General features: G+C 39.1%; 1 protein-coding gene across 3 annotated transcripts in view; it reads right to left on the reverse strand.

Moving 5' to 3' along the window:
- The window catches only part of CPM (carboxypeptidase M), a 68695-nt gene extending 51097 nt beyond the window's left edge, over positions 1-17598 (reverse strand). The window contains exons 1-2 of one of the 3 annotated variants that reach the window (XM_074226103.1): positions 17519-17598; positions 16992-17172 (exon numbers count right to left, since the gene is read on the reverse strand). In XM_074226103.1, coding sequence (XP_074082204.1) covers positions 16992-17154 — 163 coding nt within the window. In that variant the 5' untranslated portion in view covers positions 17155-17172; positions 17519-17598. Of the gene's footprint in view, positions 1-16991; positions 17173-17236; positions 17455-17518 lie in introns of those variants that run through there. The other 2 variants (XM_074226104.1, XM_074226106.1) reach the window with 2 other exon arrangements.
- Between the last annotated feature and the right edge of the window lie 1901 nt (positions 17599-19499).

Raw genomic sequence — 19499 nt, forward strand, 5'->3', positions numbered from 1 at the left:
TTCTCTTTCATGCTCACTCTTGGATCTAAAATGTTAGCAGCCTGCTTTTAATAGCTCCTGGCAGCTGGAACTTAGGGGAATATGCACAGTGATTAATTCGGTGTTTGTTTATTCAGAAAAGTCCAGAAATTTAGAACAACTACCTCTATGGTACAACTATGGGCTGTGCTCCCTTTGCCTTCCCCTTCCCCCAATCTGGCTCCTATAAACATGAATTTGACTCATAATAATATTCTTAACATCATGGACAGTCTGTGTGGCAGCAATTTCCCCACAAAAACACTGGAGGATGCCTGTGGCTCCCAGTATCCCTGAACTTGAGTTCCTTAAAGAGGAGGATTTCACTGTAAAATCTGTCTGTTCACCCATTTGTCCATCCACCCACCCATCCATCCATCCATCCATCCATCCATCCATCTATCCATCCATTCATCCATCCTCTGGCTAAAACCCAGATTGTTCCCTCTTTACACATTCTCTAAAGTTTGGAATGGCTTTCCTTTGCTTCCATCTCTACCTTTTGAAATCTTTGTTTTCCTTTTAGCTTATTTATTTTGTGTATGAAACAACTGGGGTTAGGTAGTTTGCCAAGGGTCACACAGTAATTGTCATATGTCTTAGGCTAGATTTGAACTCAGGTCTTCCTGACTCCAAGGTCGGTGCTCTATCTACTGAGCCATCTGGCTGTCCCTTTTGTCTTCCTTTTAGACCCAAGTCCTGGGGGGGTTGTCCCTCTTTCCTTCACTCTTCCTCCTTCCAAGGTGGAGGTTGGGGCAGAAGAGCTCTCCCCAGAAAGAACTACTTGTACAAAAATATTTATAGCAGCTCTTATAGTGGCTAAAAATTGAAAATTGAAGGGTATGCCCATCAATTGGGGAATGGATGAACAAAATGTGGTATATAAATGAACTGGAATACTATTGTGCTATAAGAAATGATAAGCAAAATTAATTTTTTTTAAAAACTGGAAAGACTTACATGAACTGATGCATAATAGAGTGAACACAACCAGTAGATAGAGTAACACATGGTAGCAGTAATATTGTTTGACAAAAAACTGTGAAGGACTTATGACAATCCCAAAGGACTACTGATGAAGCATTGTATCTGTCTCCAGAGAAGTGATATTGTTTGAATACAGACTAAATAAAGCATGCTATTTTACTTTATTTTTTCTTTTATTCTAGTCTTGTACAAAATGTCATACAAAAATATTCTACATAATTATGAATATTTAGCCTATATCTGATTGCTTACCATCAACTCAAGGACAGTAGATTTCAGAGAGGGATAGAATTTGGAACTCAAAATCTCAAATAAAAATGTTAAAAAACCTCAGCTTTGAACTGAGTCTCTCATATTTATATTGTTTTGCATAATTGATAAGATCATAAATTTAGAGCTGTTAGGGGACTCAAAATTCAACTTCCTTATTTTACAGTTAACCTCAGAGAATTAAGTAATTTGTTTAGTATCAAAGAGAAAGCAAATTTCTGATACAGAATTAGAATCTTGGCCTTTCTATCCACTGTACCACACTTGTGGATACTCATCTTTCTGAGTTCAGATCTGGTCTCAGATACTTAATTATCTGTGTGACCCTGGGCAAGTCACTTTACCCTTTTGCCTCAGTTTTCTCATCTGTAAAATGGGATGGAGAAGGAAATGGCAAACCACTCCAGTATCCCAGCCAAGAAAACTCCCAACTGGGGTCATGAAGAAACAGATACAATTGAAAAATGACTGAATAAAAATACCACACTGATATTAAGAAGAAAAACAGGTAACATTGCAATCTTGTCACCACTACAAAATTTAAATAATTACTTTTATGATATAAAGCTTTATATAGCTATGAAGGAAAATAATTAGTTTATTATAGTCAGGCTAATGGAAGAGGGATGGGGGGGAAAGTCAGAAAGAGCCTGACTAGTTGAACTTAAAACAAGCCAAACTAATTTTCTTCTGCTTTTTGGGTAGAAAGGACTGTTACCCTTCAGGGACTCTGTCAGATCAAAGGAGATTTGCAGTCAGTACTTTTAATCTGTAGATAGCAAAAGGGCATAGAACCTCAGTTTTGCATTTGAAATAAGTCAGAATTCTATAATCTTGTGAAAAACAGCCTTTCTTTTTCATAGCTATTAGAAATGAATGAAGAAATTTCAACCCAAGTTTAGGTCACATTACCCCAGGAATCCACATTAGCATTATTATTAGGGTGATTATTTTAGTTTCCTTACCGTATTGAGAGTGGTTCTTAATTTAAGTCATCTTTGAATACACAATATGCAGCACAGTCCCTTGCTCATAGTAGATACTTAAATGGATGGATAAAAAAACAGCATTTGTTAAATAGCCTTCTATGTGCTAAGCAACACAAAAAATTGTGTGAAAGGAGAATGTGTCCTCTCAAGTAACTCACTGTCCAATTGGAGGAGATATCACACAAAATGATAATTCAACTGCAGGACAAATGGAAAGACCAGGGTCTGCTGGTTTATCAACAAGTCAAAAAACAGTTGGAATATGGTGGGTGAGCTGGGGGTAAAAGACCAAGAGGACATGAGGAGTGGCAGAATACATAATATGGCCAGCCCATCCAAATGACTTAAGACAGTGAACTTAAATAGATGGGAATGGGTGAATTTAATTCAGAAGATCATTACATATCCTATTGTGGGCAAGAATCCCTCAGAAGAAATGGAGTAACCCTTATATTCAATAAAAGGGGTGAGAAAAGAAGGGCTGAGGTATAATCTTAAAAATGACCAAATTATATCTGTTCAAATCTAAGGCAAACTATTCAATGTTCTAATAATACAAATCCATGCTCTTAACCATTGATGCTGAAGAGGCCAAAGTTGATTAGTTCTGTGAAGATCTGCAACATTTTATAGAAATAACACCAAAAAGAAAAGTCACATTCATCTTAGGGTATTGGAATGCTTAAACAGGAAATCAAAAGATAATTGGAATAACAGGCAAGTTTGGCCTTGGAGTACAAAATGAAGCAGGGCAGAGGCTAATAGAGTTTTATCAAGATAGCTTGCTAGTCATAATAAACACTCTTTTTCAACAATCCAAAAAGCAGTGCTACACATGAACATCACCATATGGTCAATATCAAAATCAGATTGATTATGTACTTTGAAACCCAAACTGGGGAAATTCTATACAGTCAGTTAAAACAAGATTGTTAAAACAAGACCTATGACTGAGGCTCAGATCCTGAACTTCTCATGACAAAATTCAGACTTGAATTGTAGAAAGTAGGGAAAACCATCATACCTGTATAGTTATGAGCTAAACAAGATCTCAGATAGTTGAAGAAAGAGGGAAAATGAAATACCCAAATGAATGCAGAATTTCAGAGAATAGCAAGAAGAGTTAAGAAGGCATTCTTAAATGAGCAATGCAAAAAGAAACTGAAGAAAACAATAGAATGAGCAAAACAAGGGATCTCCTCTACAAAGTTAAAGATATTAAGAGAGTGCTTCATGCCAAAATTGCTTATTATAATGAATAAAAATTGTTGGGACTTAATAGAAGGGTTCCTCATGAAGCATTGTTAAAATTAAGACTAAGTGAAGAGGACAGAATTCCAACTAACCTATTTAAAATCCTAAAATATATTAGTCATAGTGCTGCACTCAATATTTTAAAGATAACGCTAAGAAATGTTCAAATTGCTGAACAACTGAGCTCATTTAAATGCAGTAAGGCTTTTTTTTTAAGGTTTTTGCAAGGCAAATGGGGTTAAGTGGCTTGCCCAAGGCCACACAGCTAGGTAATTATTAAGTGTCTGAGACCAGATTTGAACCCAGGTACTCCTGAATCCAGGGCCGGTGCTTTATCCACTGTGCCACCTAGCCACCCCAAGGCTTTTCTTAAGACTATGCAAATTGAACTTTAGCAATAGGTGAACTGAGAATTACCAGAAAAGTGGGCTGGTTTTCAAAGAAGTAGAGGAACTAGAGACCAAATTGCCAACATTCACTGGATTATGGAGAAAGCAAGGGAATTCTAGCAAAAACATCTATTGACTACACTAAAGTCTTTGATTATATGGATTACAAAACGTGGTAAGTTTTCAGAGAAGGGACAACTAGATCATCTCTCTTGTCTCCTGAGGAACCTAAAAATTGGTCAAGGAGCAGGAGTTAGAACTGAACATGGAAAAGCTAATTGGTTTAAGATTGGGAAGGAAGTAGGACAAAGTTGGGTATATATTGTCACCTTATTTATTTAAGGTGTATGCAGAGTATTATGTGGAATGCTAGACTGGATGAATCAAAAGTCAGAATAAAGGTTGCCATGAGAAATATAAACAATCTTACATAAGCAGACAATACCACTGTGATGACTGAAAGTGAAAAATTATAAAGCCTTTGAGGAAAGTGAAAGAAGAGAGTGTAAAAGTGGGTTTGAAACTTAAACACTAAGTTCATAGCCATTGTTCCCATTACTTCCTGGCTAACAGAGGAAGAAGAAATGGAAAGAGAGTCAGATTTTATATTCTTGTGCTCAAAGATCACTGCAGACAATGACTGTAGCCATGAAATTAAAAGACACTTGGCTCAACAGAAGGAAAGCTATGAAAAATCTGGATGGCAAAATAAAAAGCAGACTTCACTTTAATGGCAAAGCTCCATATAGTAAAAGCTATGGTTTTTGCAGTAGTAATGTATGGCTGCAAGACTTGGACAATAAGAAAAGCTGGCATCACAGAATTGATGCTTTTGAATTATGGTACTGGAAAAGACATCCAAGACTCCCTTGAACAACAAGGAGATCAAATTAGTCAATAGTTAAATAAAATCAGACTATTCTTTGGAATACTGAAGCTGAAATTTAAATACTTTGGTCACAAAGAGAACAAAGGATTCACTAGAAAAAAAATCTGATGTTGGGGAAGACTGAAGGCAAAAGTTAAAAGGAATAGCAGAGGATGAGATGGAGAGTGTCATGGAAACAATGAACATGAACTATGTCTGGTCTACAGGGTCACAAAGAGTTGAAAACTACTAAACAACTCAACATCTAAGAACAACTTAAAATTCAACTCTTACAAGCATATATTACAACTGGGAAAACCATAGCTTTTACCAAATTAATCTTTGCCAGCAAAGTGATGTCTCTGCTTTTTAGTAGGAAATCTCTCTCCTTTCTCTTCCTTCCTCCCCGCCCTCCCCACCACTGCCCCAATCCCTTCACATCAGTTCCCTTTCAAGGACTAGATTCTTCCACCATTGATTCCTGCCAGAATTGTCTCAAAGTAAGGGAACTATGTTCTAAAAGACATTCCAGGAGGAGAAGGCCTTTTATGGTTTGTCCAATTTTTGTTCCCTTTTGACTCCAGAGATATTCATATTTCTTAAAATGGGATAAATTTGATCATCTGTGATTTCTTTCTATGACAATCAACTGAGCTAGGGAGAATAAAATTTTTTTATATTACTATAAAGCTACATACATAAAGAATGGTTCTTTTAGCCTGTGTGTATATTATATTCTTTGTTATCTAGTAATACTATGGTAATTTGTTACTTTCATTCATAATAGAAGGAAATGTTAAATTTCAATTGGTGCAAATTTTTTTCCCATTCAAGCTCATGAATTCCATGAATTCTATCCATGAACTTCCTGTATAAAGGGAGCTTTTGGTTTTGATGGAAAACTTAAAAATGCAAGAATAAATGGATTTTAATTAAAAAATGGAATGACTTATTTAATCCACCTTGTAACAACTTTATTTGTATACATTTGAGATTTCAAAAGCAATTTAATATTTTGTTACCTACCAGCTACATGTGTGAGAAAGACTTTTACACAAAACAGTTCCTTCCTCTCCTTTCTTACTGAAACTTCTCTCTAGTGTTTTCAAAAACTAATGATATTCTCACATCTTTATGAGAAATCTTTGTTTGTTTTTTTACATGTTGATGGTAATTCTAAAGACAGCCAACAAACTTTATAGTTATGTGTAAATAATTGTTGTTGCTGTTGTTCAGTCATTTAGTTTTTTCTGGGAAACATCTCCCTGAGGAGATCCGTCACACAGGGCTAAGACGGGAAAGAGTGATTCACAGGCCACTGTGAGAAAGCATTTGCAGAAGACTCAACCATCAAGGGACTACAGGAATTAGCTTTCCCAAGACAGAATAGATTCCCTAGACCTGGGCAAATCTGGGATGGGATTTTAATGAGTTTGTCACTTGAAAAGGGTTTCCTCTCTAATTCTTTTTTTTTTTAGGTTTTTTTTTTGCAAGGTAGTGGGGTTAAGTGACTTGTCCAAGGCCACACAGCTAGGTAATTATTAAGTGTCTGAGGCCAAATTTGAACTCAGGTACTCCTGACTCCAGGGCCAGTGATCTATCCACTGCGCCACCTAGCTGCCCCCCCCCTCTAATTCTTGAAGAGAGAAAAAAAAACTCACTTTTTTATACACCACAATGGACCCTAAGACACTTGTTAGTGACACTCAGGTAATTTGAATGTAAAAAATCAGTTGCTTCTAAGTTTATCTAGGAAGAAAATAGAAAAATGGAGGAAATAGATGGGGATGCTTTCAGAAATCACATAATCCCAGAATACAGCATACCTATTAAACTACATTGATTTTGAAAAGGAAAAAGGGCATAGGTAAAGTTCTCTCTCAGGTAATTGGGGATAAGTGACTTGCCCAGGACCACATAGCTAGGAAGGTCATATTTGAATTCAGGTCCTCCAGACTCCAAAGTCAGTGCTCTATTCTATACTATGCCACTGAGCTATATTGGAAAGTTCTCTAAAAGGCCACTGCAATCTCATTTCAATGGTTCAGATCATTCCCCACTGAATGAAGGCACAAAAAACCTTTGGGGACTAATTCTAGGTACTGTGACATTGGACAGAAGTCCAATGCAGAATTAGGACTATCTACCAACTTTATATGATTGACTTAGTGCCTATCCTGGTCAAACTTCTTTGAGAATAACCTTTCTGGTGGTTTTTTTTGGACATAAATTTCATCTTTGCTGTCTTTTTGTGTCAATTTCAATTTTGACTCTTCAGAGGTTGTAGTATTCCATGATTCATGGCAATATAACTTCACTAAAGAATTTTAGTGTTAAAAAAATTTTTGTTTCAGAAAGAAGCTTGGGGTCACTGAAAGGACTTCAACATTTTCCAGGTGCAAATGGGCTTAATTCTATTTTTCCTTGTTAATCCTGGGCTCAGTTCACAGTCTATCTGCAGTATTTATCCATAATATATGTGCTGCTGGGCCAGCCCTTTGAGATATCCATCACAAAAGGCATTTTTTTTCCACTTGGTTTGTCTTGTGTAGATTGTCACACATGCCAAGTGTTCAATGTATGTGTTTGACACTAGGCAAAACCTCCAAGATAGGACCAGAAATGTCCTGTATATTCCAAATAATTTATTGTAGTAAGAAGAATTGGAAATGAAATAAAGTGTCTATCAGTCAGGGAGTGATTTTTACCATTGAAGACAGATGAATTATGTTGTTTTAAGCGAGGAAGAATAGTTTCTCTTTCTTTGTATGAGAGTGTTATGTTTACTATTATAACCTAATTATTATAGTAATGTTTTTCATGGCCACACATTTTTAACCTGTGCCAAGTAACTTGCTTTCTCAGTGGAGGGAGTAGGGTGGGAGGAAGGGAGAGAATTTGGAACTTAGAGTTTTAGAAGTAAATGTTGAAACTTGCCTTTGTGTGGAGCTTGGGGGATTTAAAAATAAAATAAAAAAGAAAAGAATACATGAAATTCAGATAAATATTTCAGAAAGACAGATAAACATAAAACGAAGCAAAGCAGAACTAGGAGAATAGAGGCTATAATTGTAACAAGGTAGATGAAAACTGTACTGTTCTCAAAGGAAGAATAATTTGAACTCAAGATTAATTTCAATAACTAATTATAATCCCAAGAGATCTGACAACAAAACATTTTTTTCTCTCCTAGGTAGAAAAGTAGAGGATGGTGGGAATAGTTTTACAAAAATGGTCACTTAGTTTTGCTTCACTGTTTTTCTTTCTTAAAAGAGAGAATCTATGTAAAAAAAAGGCAGAAATAAACAAGTTGTTGAAAGAAATTATAAAATTTTGTCTCTAAGTCTAGTGCAAATAGTACAGTTCAGAGTTCAAGCTGAAATCTAGTTCATGGTAGAACTGGAAAGGACAAATCATTTGCCTCTCACCCTTCATTTTATGGATAAGGAAACTGAAACCAGTTGTTCTTTGTCCAAGGTCATATACTTAGTGAGAAATAAAGAATGGTAATCCTTTGTATCTTCTACATACAAGAATAATTCAATACTATTCAATTCTTATACATAATTTTTTTTGGGGTCAATTCCTTAAATCAAAGACAGAAGCAAACAAAAGTTGCATTAGCATTTTTTCTTTATTTTGTAATCGCTACAAGGTTCATACTGTCCCAACAACATAGTGACACAGTGAAATGGATTTTTTCAGACTCTTTCAGAAGGTTATTGTGAATGTCAAACTCACACATGAGTCACTAAAAAGAACCCGGAAACCTGAAACCAATAAGAATGTAAAAAGTGTCTGGAAGTAGGTACTTTAGATTTAAAATTAACTTCAGAGTATTGTGTGGATTGTTTATTAACAAGCATTTTAATCCCTTACGTTCTTTAGGCAAGATGGTACAAGAAGAAAAGGGAGGAAGACCAAAGGAAAGAAACAATTGAGAGAAAGAGGGAAAGAGACAGTGACAAGAGGGAGAGAGCTAGATGTTATTATCTATGACTTATGTATCATAGAATTAAGCCTAGAGATTCAGTTTTAGAAGACACTTCTATTTGTAGGATCAAGCTTATGTTACAGATAGCACATTAGACTTGGAGTCAAGATCCTGAGTTCAGACCCTGCCTCGGGCAAGTCACTTCACCTCTGTCAATCTCAATTTTCTCATCTGTAAAATGAGGAGAATGCATAATAGCACTTACCTAATGGAACTGTTCCTAGAATCAAATAAGACCAAGTATTTGAAGTACTTTGCAAATCTTGAGTGGTAGCTGCTGCCACCACTACTACTTTTTTTTTTTTTTTTTTTTTTTTAGTTTTTGCAAGGCAATGGGGTTAAGTGGCTTGCCCAAGGCCACACAGCTAGGTAATTATGTGTCTGAGGCCGGATTTGAACTCAGGTACTTCTGATTCCAGGACTGGTGCTCTATTCACTGCGCCACCTAGCCACCCCATCACCACTACTACTAATAGTACTATTTATTACTACAATTATTTAGTTATTACTACTAACATTAACTACTTATTACTACTATTTATTATTACTATTTTGAGCTCACATTGGTGTAATCAACCAGTCTGAAGCACTGTCTCTAACATAGTGATGTCACTTTTGATGTTCTTCAATAACAAAGAAGAACTAACTAACCAATAATGCTAGTACTAAAACTATTGCTATTAGTAGTAGTAGTACTACTATTACTAGTAGCACTAATACTGCAAACTAGAACTACTATTACTAGTAGTTTAATTTCAAACCACTACAAATAGTAGTAATTGTAATAGTAATCTCTTCTATATTGTGATTTTCCTCATTGTGGCTTTGACACATCACAGATTGGCATAAGAAATTTAATGTAAATTTTGGAGACTTTTGTGGGAATTGCAGATGACATGAGGTCAGCAGATGATACAGAAAATATTTTTACTTAACATTGACCTGCCTTTGGCCTATGACCAAATGCTTAACACAAATTTTAAGATATGATTAAAAACTCCACAAAAAGAAAAACAAAGAGTCCTTGAACTCCCTTAGGAAAGGAGATAATTCAGGAATGTTAAGAACCTTGAAATTTTGGTTACGTAAGAGGAAAGGAAACTTTGTTTATAAGGGGGAACCCCTCCCCAAGATTTTTTAAACAGTCTGAATTGCTACAAAACACCTAATAAGTTAGGGGATTATCAGGAATGTGAAGTCTATGGCTAGAGGGGGATGTTTGACCATTGTAAAATTCCTTATCACCACATTATCAGAGATTTCCTCATAAATTCCAAAATATTCACAAAGAGCCAGATTCTAACTGATGTGGCAGATGGTATACTTAATTAGAAAGAATCTAGGAAGACCTAGGTTCACTTAGCCTTTGGAGTCTCAATTTCCTCATTTGTTAAATTTGTTAAATTGGATATATAATTATAGTAACAACCTCATGGTGTAAGGCTTAGATGAGTTTATTTAGTTTATTAAGCTTCTAGATATGCCAGATACTGTACTAAGAGTTTCATAAATGTCTGTACATTAAACAGTCATGTTATCAGTTTTATTCTTCATATACACACTCTGCACATGGCAATAGAAATTTCAAGGCTGATTGGATTACACATGATAATACAGTTATCCTTCCCTTCTACATCTCAACTCTCCTCATCTTGGTTTTGATAGATCTCAGGTCAACATAAGAAATCAAATGGGAATTTTGGAGGAGTTTTATGGAGATTGCAGGTGACATAGAGCCTATGACCAAATACTTAACCCAAATTTTATGAGAAGGCACTGTAAACACCCCATAAAAGAAAAAAAAATTCAGACTTCTCAGGTATGAAAGGAAAGTTGAAAAATTTTACAGGATTTTCCAGATTCTGGGGGTGCCTCACCTCTAATATTATGATATGGAAAGGATAATTGGAAGAACCAGCATGCTGGGATATGTAAGATAATGAAAAATAAAGACTATATAGTATTGGGGAGTAAGCTATATTTAAAATAGAGATTAAGTTTAATGTTGAACAGGGGTACATTTCCAAGAACATTTTCTCAGGTTATGATTCACTTAAGACAATGAAAGGTCTGTGTGCAAACACAGAATAGTCTTTTGAGATTTTATAGATTGGGAATTTACATTTTTCTTATCTGAATTCTAACTCAAATTAGAACTTTCTTGCTTTGAGTTTACTCAATAAGGGCAAGAATTTGAGGTGAGTAATGATCATGACTAATAGTCATTTCAGTAACTCGAATGCTAATCCCCATATTGATTTTATGATGGTTTATTCATTTAAAAAATTCTTTCCTTTGATAAATTGCTCTATTGATTTGACACAATAAATATTCCACCTGCTTCCTATGAAGCAAGAAACAGTTCTCAGGCTCTGGAACCAGGAGATGAAAAAAAAAGATTGTATTTGTCCCATAAAAACTTAGACAAGATAGGGAGTCTCAATCAACAAGCACTTGGGAAAAGAAATTAGTCCCTATTCTAGGGACTAAGAAAACAATCACAAGTAGATTTAATACAAGTTAACATATGATTAAATGTATCCAAGGACTGAAACAGTGACATGAGAAATCAGCTGAATTGAGCCAAACTGTAAAATAGTTTGAGCACCTGAACATTGAAAATGTTTCCAATCTACAAATTCTAACCGGCTGTGTTGAAGGAACCCTTCTTCCTTTTGGGGAACTAATGCTTGCCCTATAAGATCTATTTCTGATTTTCCTTAGCCAATAAAATCTCCTTGGGATGTGGCTCTTCAACCTCCTCTCCTTGGACAGACTTAAGGTGGGCTTCATTAAAACCTTTTTATTTATTAAACTGAGTGCAAGGAAAGAGAGGCTCCTTTGATTGTGTAACCTTGGCAGTCATCCCCCCCCCCCCCCCCGGGACTCTGAGGGTCCTTTCTAGGCTTGATATAGTAATTCTAGGGTCTGGGATTTTGGCTTTAGATTTAAAAGCTATGATGGAGGTAGATCTGAGGTTACAGTTCTAATGCATGATTTTTTTAAAAAATGGAAATAGGGAAAATAGATTTGAAGTGATTTAAAAGGGTGGCAAGGTTGTTCCTTGAAATCAGGGACCAGGTTTCTTTCACTCAACAAATATTTATTAAATAGTGCTTCTTCAGTACAATATAATACAGGGAATAGAAATTATCTACAGCTATTCCTTAGAGCATGCAATAAACACCCCCATAAAAGGAAAAAATTCACAATTCTCCAGTAGAAAGGGAGGATCAAAAAATTTACATGGATTTTTCATTGGGGGGGTTGCCCCTTTTCGTATCCCCCTATGTGGAAAGGATAACTGTACACACACACACACACACACACACACACACACACACACACACACACACAAACACATATGAAATGTTGTGAATTTAGTACCTTTCTCCAACTCCCTGCTCATCACTTTAATAAAGATAATATTTTTAGACTTGCATCTGAATTTGACCTATGGCTTTCTTTCTTGGATGAAAACTCACTTGACTGCTACAGAAACTTTAAAGTTTATAAAAGCACAACTACTCTGTGAGATAAGTGGCATGATGTGACACCCATTTTCCAAATTAGGAAACCAGAACCTCTGAGAGGTCACTTGACTTCCTGATGATCTACATAGTTCACAAGTTATCTGTGGAAGGATTTGAACTCTGTCTCCTGATTCCAGTGAAGCTCCGCCTACCCTTCTTTTCAAAAAAGCATCAACTTTTAAAAAATACATTTTAACTAAATCTGAGGTTTAATTGCTTTAAGAAACAAACTCCCACTATCAATTCAGAGCAGCATCTACTCTTTTATAGTGCAATAAGGCAACTTACTATAGTAGAGTTGCCTGGGACCACTGATAAATGATTTGCCCAGGATCACATAGCCAGCGTATTAGGTAGGATCTGAACCCAGATCTTCTTGACTCTACCTTTGGTTCACCATTTTGGGGAGGAGAGGTAGTCAGGATTAAGTAACTTTCCCAGGTTCACATGACTAGTTAAGTATCAGAGGGCAGATTTGATCTCAGGTTCTCCTGACTCCAGGGCTAGAGCTCTATCCATTGTACCACCTAGTTACCCCATTTTTTTAAGATGAAAGAAACTGAGGCCCAGGGAGGTTAAGGGACTTAATTGCTCTAGATCACACAATCTATTTCAGGATTTGAACACAAATCTCATCTTTAGAGTCACTGGATAAAAATCCTAGATTGTTTTACTCCCAGTTTAAAGGATTTCTCTTGACTGCTAATCAGATAATTGTACTAAATATTAAAAAGTGCCCCATTTTGGTTCACTATTAATGAACTACTCCATACTTTCTACTATTCATCCTTTAAAACACTCTAATGTACTTTGTTATGCCTTCTTACCCTATACAGGAGACCAGGAAGTCTGTTTGTGGTGGCAAAGAATTGGAAAAAATCATTTATCTAGTTGCCATATCTTAACATTAAGGGGCATGATCTTTATATGCAAGAACAACTTGGCAAGTCTAACATCATTATTGTTACCAATACTGACTTTTCTACAAGAAAATGTCTTGTTAAGAAAAGGGTCCAGGAGAAACTTGGATTACATCAACACCTCACACTCTATTCCAAGATAAGATCCAAATGGATACAGGATTTAGACATAAAAAACAATACTATAAGCAAATTAGAAGATCAAGGACTAGTTTACCTGTCAGATCTATGGAAAGGGAAGCAGTTTATGAGATGGAGAACATCACCAAAAACAAACTAGATGATTTCAGTTACATTAAATTAAAAAGCTTTTGCACAGATAAAACCACTGCAATCAAGATCAAAAGAAATGTAGTAAACTGGGAAACAATCTTTACGACTAATGTTTCTGACAAAGGACTCATTTCTAAAATATACAGAGAACTGAGTCATATTTCTTACAAAAAAAATCCATTCCCCAGTTGACAAATGGTTAAAGGATATGTAACAGCAATTTACAGATGAAGAGATCAAAGCAATCCATAGTCATATAAAAAAATGCTCTAAATCATTACTTATTAGAGAAATGCAAATTAAAGCTTCTCTGAGGTACCACCTCACACCTCTCAGACTGGCCAATATGACCAGAAAGGATAATGATCATTGTTAGAAGGGTTGTGGGAAATCTGGGACACTATTACACTGTTGGTGGAGCTGTGAACTCATCCAATCTTTCTGGAGAGAAATCTGGAACTACGCCCAAAGGGCAACAAAAATGTGCAATACCCTTTGATCCAGCAATACCACTACTGGGTCTATACCCTGAAGAGATGATGAAAAAAGGTAAAAACATCACTTGTACAAAAATATTCATAGCAGCCCTGTTTGTAGTGGCAAAGAATTGGAAATCAAGTAAATGTCCTTCAATTGGGGAATGGCTTAAAAAACTGTGGTATATGTATGCCATGGAACACTATTGTTCTATTAGAAACCAGGAGGGATGGGAATTCAGGGAAGCCTGGAGGGATTTGCAAGAACTGATGCTGAGTGAGATGAGCAGAACCAGAAAAACACTGTACACCCTAACAGCAGCATGGGGGTGATGATTAACCTTGATGGACTTGCTCATTCCATCAGTGCAACAATCAGGGACAATTTAGGGCTGTTTGCAACGGAGAATACCATCTGTATCCAGATAAAGAACCTTGGAGTTTGAACAAAGTTCAAGGACTATTCCTTTTAATTTAGGAAAAAAAGCTGCTATCTTATTGTCTGATCTTATGTTTCTTCTTTAAGGATATAATTTCTCTCTCATCGCACTCAATTTGGATCAATGTACAACATGGAAACAATGTAAAGACTGGCAAATTGCTTTCTGTGGGGGTGGGGTGGGGGGAGGGAATTAAGATTGGGAGAAAATTGTAAAACTCAAAATAAAATTTTTAATTTAAAAAAAAAAGAAAAGGGTCCAGGATCTGGATTGCTCTTTCCTTAGGTAGTCACATTTGAAAGTGTCAACTCTTATTCCCCTTTACATGATAGCCTTGTCCTTTGACCAACCACAAGGGTGTACACAATCCAAAAAAAAGGAAAAAAGTATCTGGCTCTCTTTTTCCTGTAAATGTGTTTTGATATCAAGCCAGCTATCAGAAGTGCTGATTTACTGAAGGAAAGAAATCCCTAACTTTTATCTCAACCAAGCATTCTTATGTTGAAAATAAACAAAAAACTCGTTTTTTCATTACTTCAAAATCAAAACAACTTGCAGATGAGACTAGAAGAACACTGGTTAATTTTAGCCAATGTCCCCATTTGTTGTCAAATAAAAGTTTGGAATATTAGTATGGCTATTTAATTTTAGAGAGAGAAAAATAAAAAGATTTAACTAGAGTCAAGAAATGGTCTCTTAGGAATCACAATTTTATGCCATCTGGAGAGTAATCCCAATATGATTATTTAGCAATAATGTTGTTGAAATAAATAGGTAACATTATACATATAATCTATACATATAATCTATCACAGTCATATATTTATATAATACTTTTACTAATTTTACTTTTTTAAAAAAGGCTATCTTAAAAAAATTTTGGGGGGTAATATTGATATTATAAGACCTTCACATGCAAAAAAAACCTCAAATGCAAATTTTATATACCCAGAATTTGAAATCAGAAGGGACCATAAATTCAACCCTCATTTTATAGATGAAGAATTGAAGTCCATTTGACTTGGCCAGAAGCACTCAGGTAAGTAAGAGAGGCAGATCTTTCAGCTAGGTGGCACTGTGGATAGAGGACTGGCCCTGGAGTCAAGAGAACTTGAGTTCAAATGAGGACTATAAGAGACCTAGCTGTGTGACTTTGGGCAATTGACTTCACCCTTTTTGCCTCAGTTTCCTCATCTGTAAAATGAGCTGGAGAAGGAAATGGCAAAGCACTCCAGTATCTCTGTCAACAGGGGCAGACAACAGAAGAAAAAACAAAAGCATAATTCAAATACAGGTCGTCTAATTCTATACCTTATCTTTCCCTATGGTGTATAGAGCTCATGGAAAAACAGAAATACTCTGAAAAGGAACTTTAATATTAGAATTTTTAACATTAAACTTTTATAACCTTTTATTTTTAGGATATTAAGACCTTCAACTGGGTTATAGGCTATTTTTATTACTTATTTGATCTATAGTCAGGTCCTTTTAACTGGGAGTAAAACAAGCCTGGGTTCTAATCCGTCCAATAGATTAGTGATTATATTCACTGGCTCTGAAGTTTGAGAGATCTGGGTTCAAATCCTACATCATATAGGTATTTTACATGCGACTTATGGCAATGAAGCAATGAAGTCCCTTAACCTTAAAAATGTGGGACAATGGATAGAGTGGATAGAGTACCCCCCCCCCGAATCTGGAGGATCTGAGTTCAAGATTTGCCCTCAGACAAAGTTGTGTGACCCTGACTGCCTCAAAAGACGAACTAGATGATTTCTGAGATCTTTTCCAGTTCTTGTTCAAGGATGCCTTTGACTCTTGCTTTCGATGCAGCCTTAGGCAAATCTCTTATAATCCCTTTGCCTTAAATATCTTTAATTTCTTCTTACACTGATCCCATAGAATTAATGTTGCTAAAATACTAAAGTCTCCTTCAGAATAGTTAAGTGAAAAGAACACTGCTTGGGAGTTAGAGAACCTGACTGCCATATGAGATTTTAAGGAAGTCATTTAACGTTCATTGGGGTTGTTTCCTTATTTATAAAATGAGTGAGTTAGAAGAAATGAACTTAAGTTTCCTTCCAGCTTTAAGTCAGTGACCTGAATAGAAAGTAAAAAGCAAAACTACCTCCCACTTCTATAAATGAAAGGTACAATCATTGAGTCGCTCTTCTTTTTATAAATAGACTTTTAAAAAAACAGGCTTTGTGGAACTCATTATTGTTATAACTTCCCATCCAGCTTCCCTGAATAATTTTTAGGCCATCAGACTAATTAAGTAATACGCGAAACAGGAATACTACCGATATGAATTAGTCTAAAACAGGAACTGGAAATTTGAGTTCCTTTTCATAAGCTGACATCAAGGGCTCTATTAAAATAAGTCAAGGGAAACAGAAAAGAGATCATTGGTTCGTTTTTCCTCAGAGAACTTTTGCAAGAGAACTCAAGATAGAGTATTTTACAAGTTAATACCATTTCGTTTTTGTCCAGTTGGACAAGATAAAAGTCCCTTTTTGTGGGGAGGAGGGATGGGCAGGGTTTGGCAGAGAGAGAAGGATGAGGATGGTGGATCCCTACCTGCTACTGATTTCCCAATACTGTGTAAATGAGTTATAGAATCGTAAGTTTGGGCAACATCCTTCAAAAAAGCTTCCATCTCTTCCTCGTGATGATATTTGAAGTCCAGCGCGGCCACCAAAGGGACCAAGAATGCCACACACAGATACCAAGGAAGGTCCATGTTCTAGGATGGAAATGGCTACAATGAATTAAAAAAAAAAACAGTCAGTGTAGAAGGGCCTGGGGAAGAGGGGAAAGTTTACCAGCCCTTTGCCAAGTGCCCGGGTCACACTACGAGCATCATCGGTTCACTTTAGATCCGTTCGATTCAAGGCGATTCGGCCCGGGTCCGTTTGACTCGGACAAGTTCTGCTCGGCTTCGTCTCCTCGCTCCTTCAGGCGGGGCCGCACTTTGGCCCCCGTCTGTCACCTTACAGGTTGGGATCCAGAACATCCTCAGCCGGCTTCCCCGGGCCAGGCCCCCCGCCGGCCCCCCGCCCGGCCCCCGCGGCGCCCCCCGACAGCTGCAGCAGCTGCGGCCTCACCGTGGCCCAGGCGCCGGCCGCCCCGGGAGCCGCAGCTGCTCCGGCCACCTCTTGTAGCCCGGCCCCGGGGCGAGGCGGCCGCGCCCCCCCGGCCCTGAGCGGCGCCCGCATTGTCCAGTCAGAAGCTTCGCCGCCGGGGCTCGCCCCGCCCCGCCCCCCCCCCCCCCCCCGGCTTCTGGGGCTCGTGGGCGCCGGCTGGCTCACCTGTGCAAGTCCCTGCAGGAGCCGGGGCAGGAGCAGGGAAAGGCCGCCCGGCCCCGCCGCCAGAGGTGCCACCCGCAGGCTTCCCTCCGGGGCAGAGGGGCCGGACCCCGCCCCGGGGGGCTCCATCAACTCCACCAGCCTCCCCATCATGCGCGTCTCTGAGGGGCTCCCCGCGCGTGCTGGGGGTCTGAGGGGCTCCCCGCGCGTGCTGAGAGTCTGAGGGGCTCCCCGCGCGTGCTGAGGGGGTCTGAGGGGCTCCCCGCGCGTGCTGGGGGTCTGAGGGGGCTCCCCGCGCGTGCTGCGGGTCTGAGGGGCTCCCCGCGCGTGCTGGGGGTCTGAGGGGCTCCCCGCGCGTGCTGGGGGTCTGAGGGGCTCCCCGCGCGTGCTGGGGGGTCTGAGGGGCTCCCCGCGCGTGCTGAGGGTCTGAGGGGCTCCCCGCGCGTGCTGAGGGGGTCTGAGGGGCTCCCCGCGCGTGCTGGGGGGTCTGAGGGGCTCCCCGCGCGTGCTGCGGGTCTGAGGGGCTCCCCGCGCGTGCTGGGGGTCTGAGGGGCTCCCCGCGCGTGCTGGGGGTCTGAGGGGCTCCCCGCGCGTGCTGGGGGTCTGAGGGGCTCCCCGCGCGTGCTGGGGGTCTGAGGGGCTCCCCGCGCGTGCTGGGGGTCTGAGGGGCTCCCCGCGCGTGCTGGGGGTCTGAGAGGCTCCCCGCGCGTGCTGGGGGTCTGAGGGGCTCCCCGCGCGTGCTGGGGGTCTGAGGGGCTCCCCGCGCGTGCTGGGGGTCTGAGGGGCTCCCCGCGCGTGCTGGGGGTCTGAGGGGCTCCCCGCGCGTGCTGAGAGTCTGAGGGGCTCCCCGCGCGTGCTGGGGGTCTGAGGGGCTCCCCGCGCGTGCTGCGGGTCTGAGGGGCTCCCCGCGCGTGCTGCGCGGGCTCTAGAATTTCTTTTTCGCTGTCTCTTTGTCTCCTAGAGGAAGCTCAGGAGGACGAAACCCAGGCTAAGAAACTGAGTCAATCCCAGAGCCGCGTTCACCGTTCGCAAGTTTCCCGGGAACTTTCTTAAATCGAATCCAAACAAAAGTCCCTTCCCCCAGCCCCGACCCCAACTCTACCAGTTATTGCTGCCCAAACCAGCATTATGGAATTACTTGTGGGGGGTAGTGCAAAATCTTCTTCCAAAAGTGCAAAATGTGCCTTCAAAAAAATTTTTTTTTAGATTTAAGATTTTATTTATTTTGAGTTTTACAATTTTCCCCCTAATCTTACTTTCCTCCCTCATCCCCCACAGAAGGCAATTAATTTGTCAGTCTTTACATTGCTTCCATGGTATACATTGATCCAAATTGAGTGTGATGGGAGAGAAATCATATCCTTAAGGAAGAAACATAAAGTATGAGATAGCAATATCAGACAATAAGATAGGGTTTTTTTTTTCTAAATTAAAGGGAATAGTCCTTGGTCTTTGTTCAAACTCCACAGCTCCTTATCTGGATACAGATGGCACTCTCCTTTGCAGACAGCCCCAAATTGTCCCTGATTGTTGCACTGATGGAATGAGCAAGTCCATCAAGGTTAATAATCACCCCCATGTTGCTGTTAGGGCATACAGTGTTTTTCTGGTTCTGCTCATCTCCCTCAGCATCAGTTCTTGCAAATCCCTCCAGGCTTCCCTGAATTCCCCTCCATCTTGGTTTCCAATAGAACAATAGTGTTCCATGACACAAATATAACACAGTTTAAGCCATTCCCCAACTGAAGGACATTTACTTGATTTCCAACTCTTTGCCACC

This window comes from Macrotis lagotis, chromosome 2 (genome assembly GCF_037893015.1).
Source record: "Macrotis lagotis isolate mMagLag1 chromosome 2, bilby.v1.9.chrom.fasta, whole genome shotgun sequence".
NCBI lineage: Eukaryota > Metazoa > Chordata > Mammalia > Peramelemorphia > Peramelidae > Macrotis > Macrotis lagotis.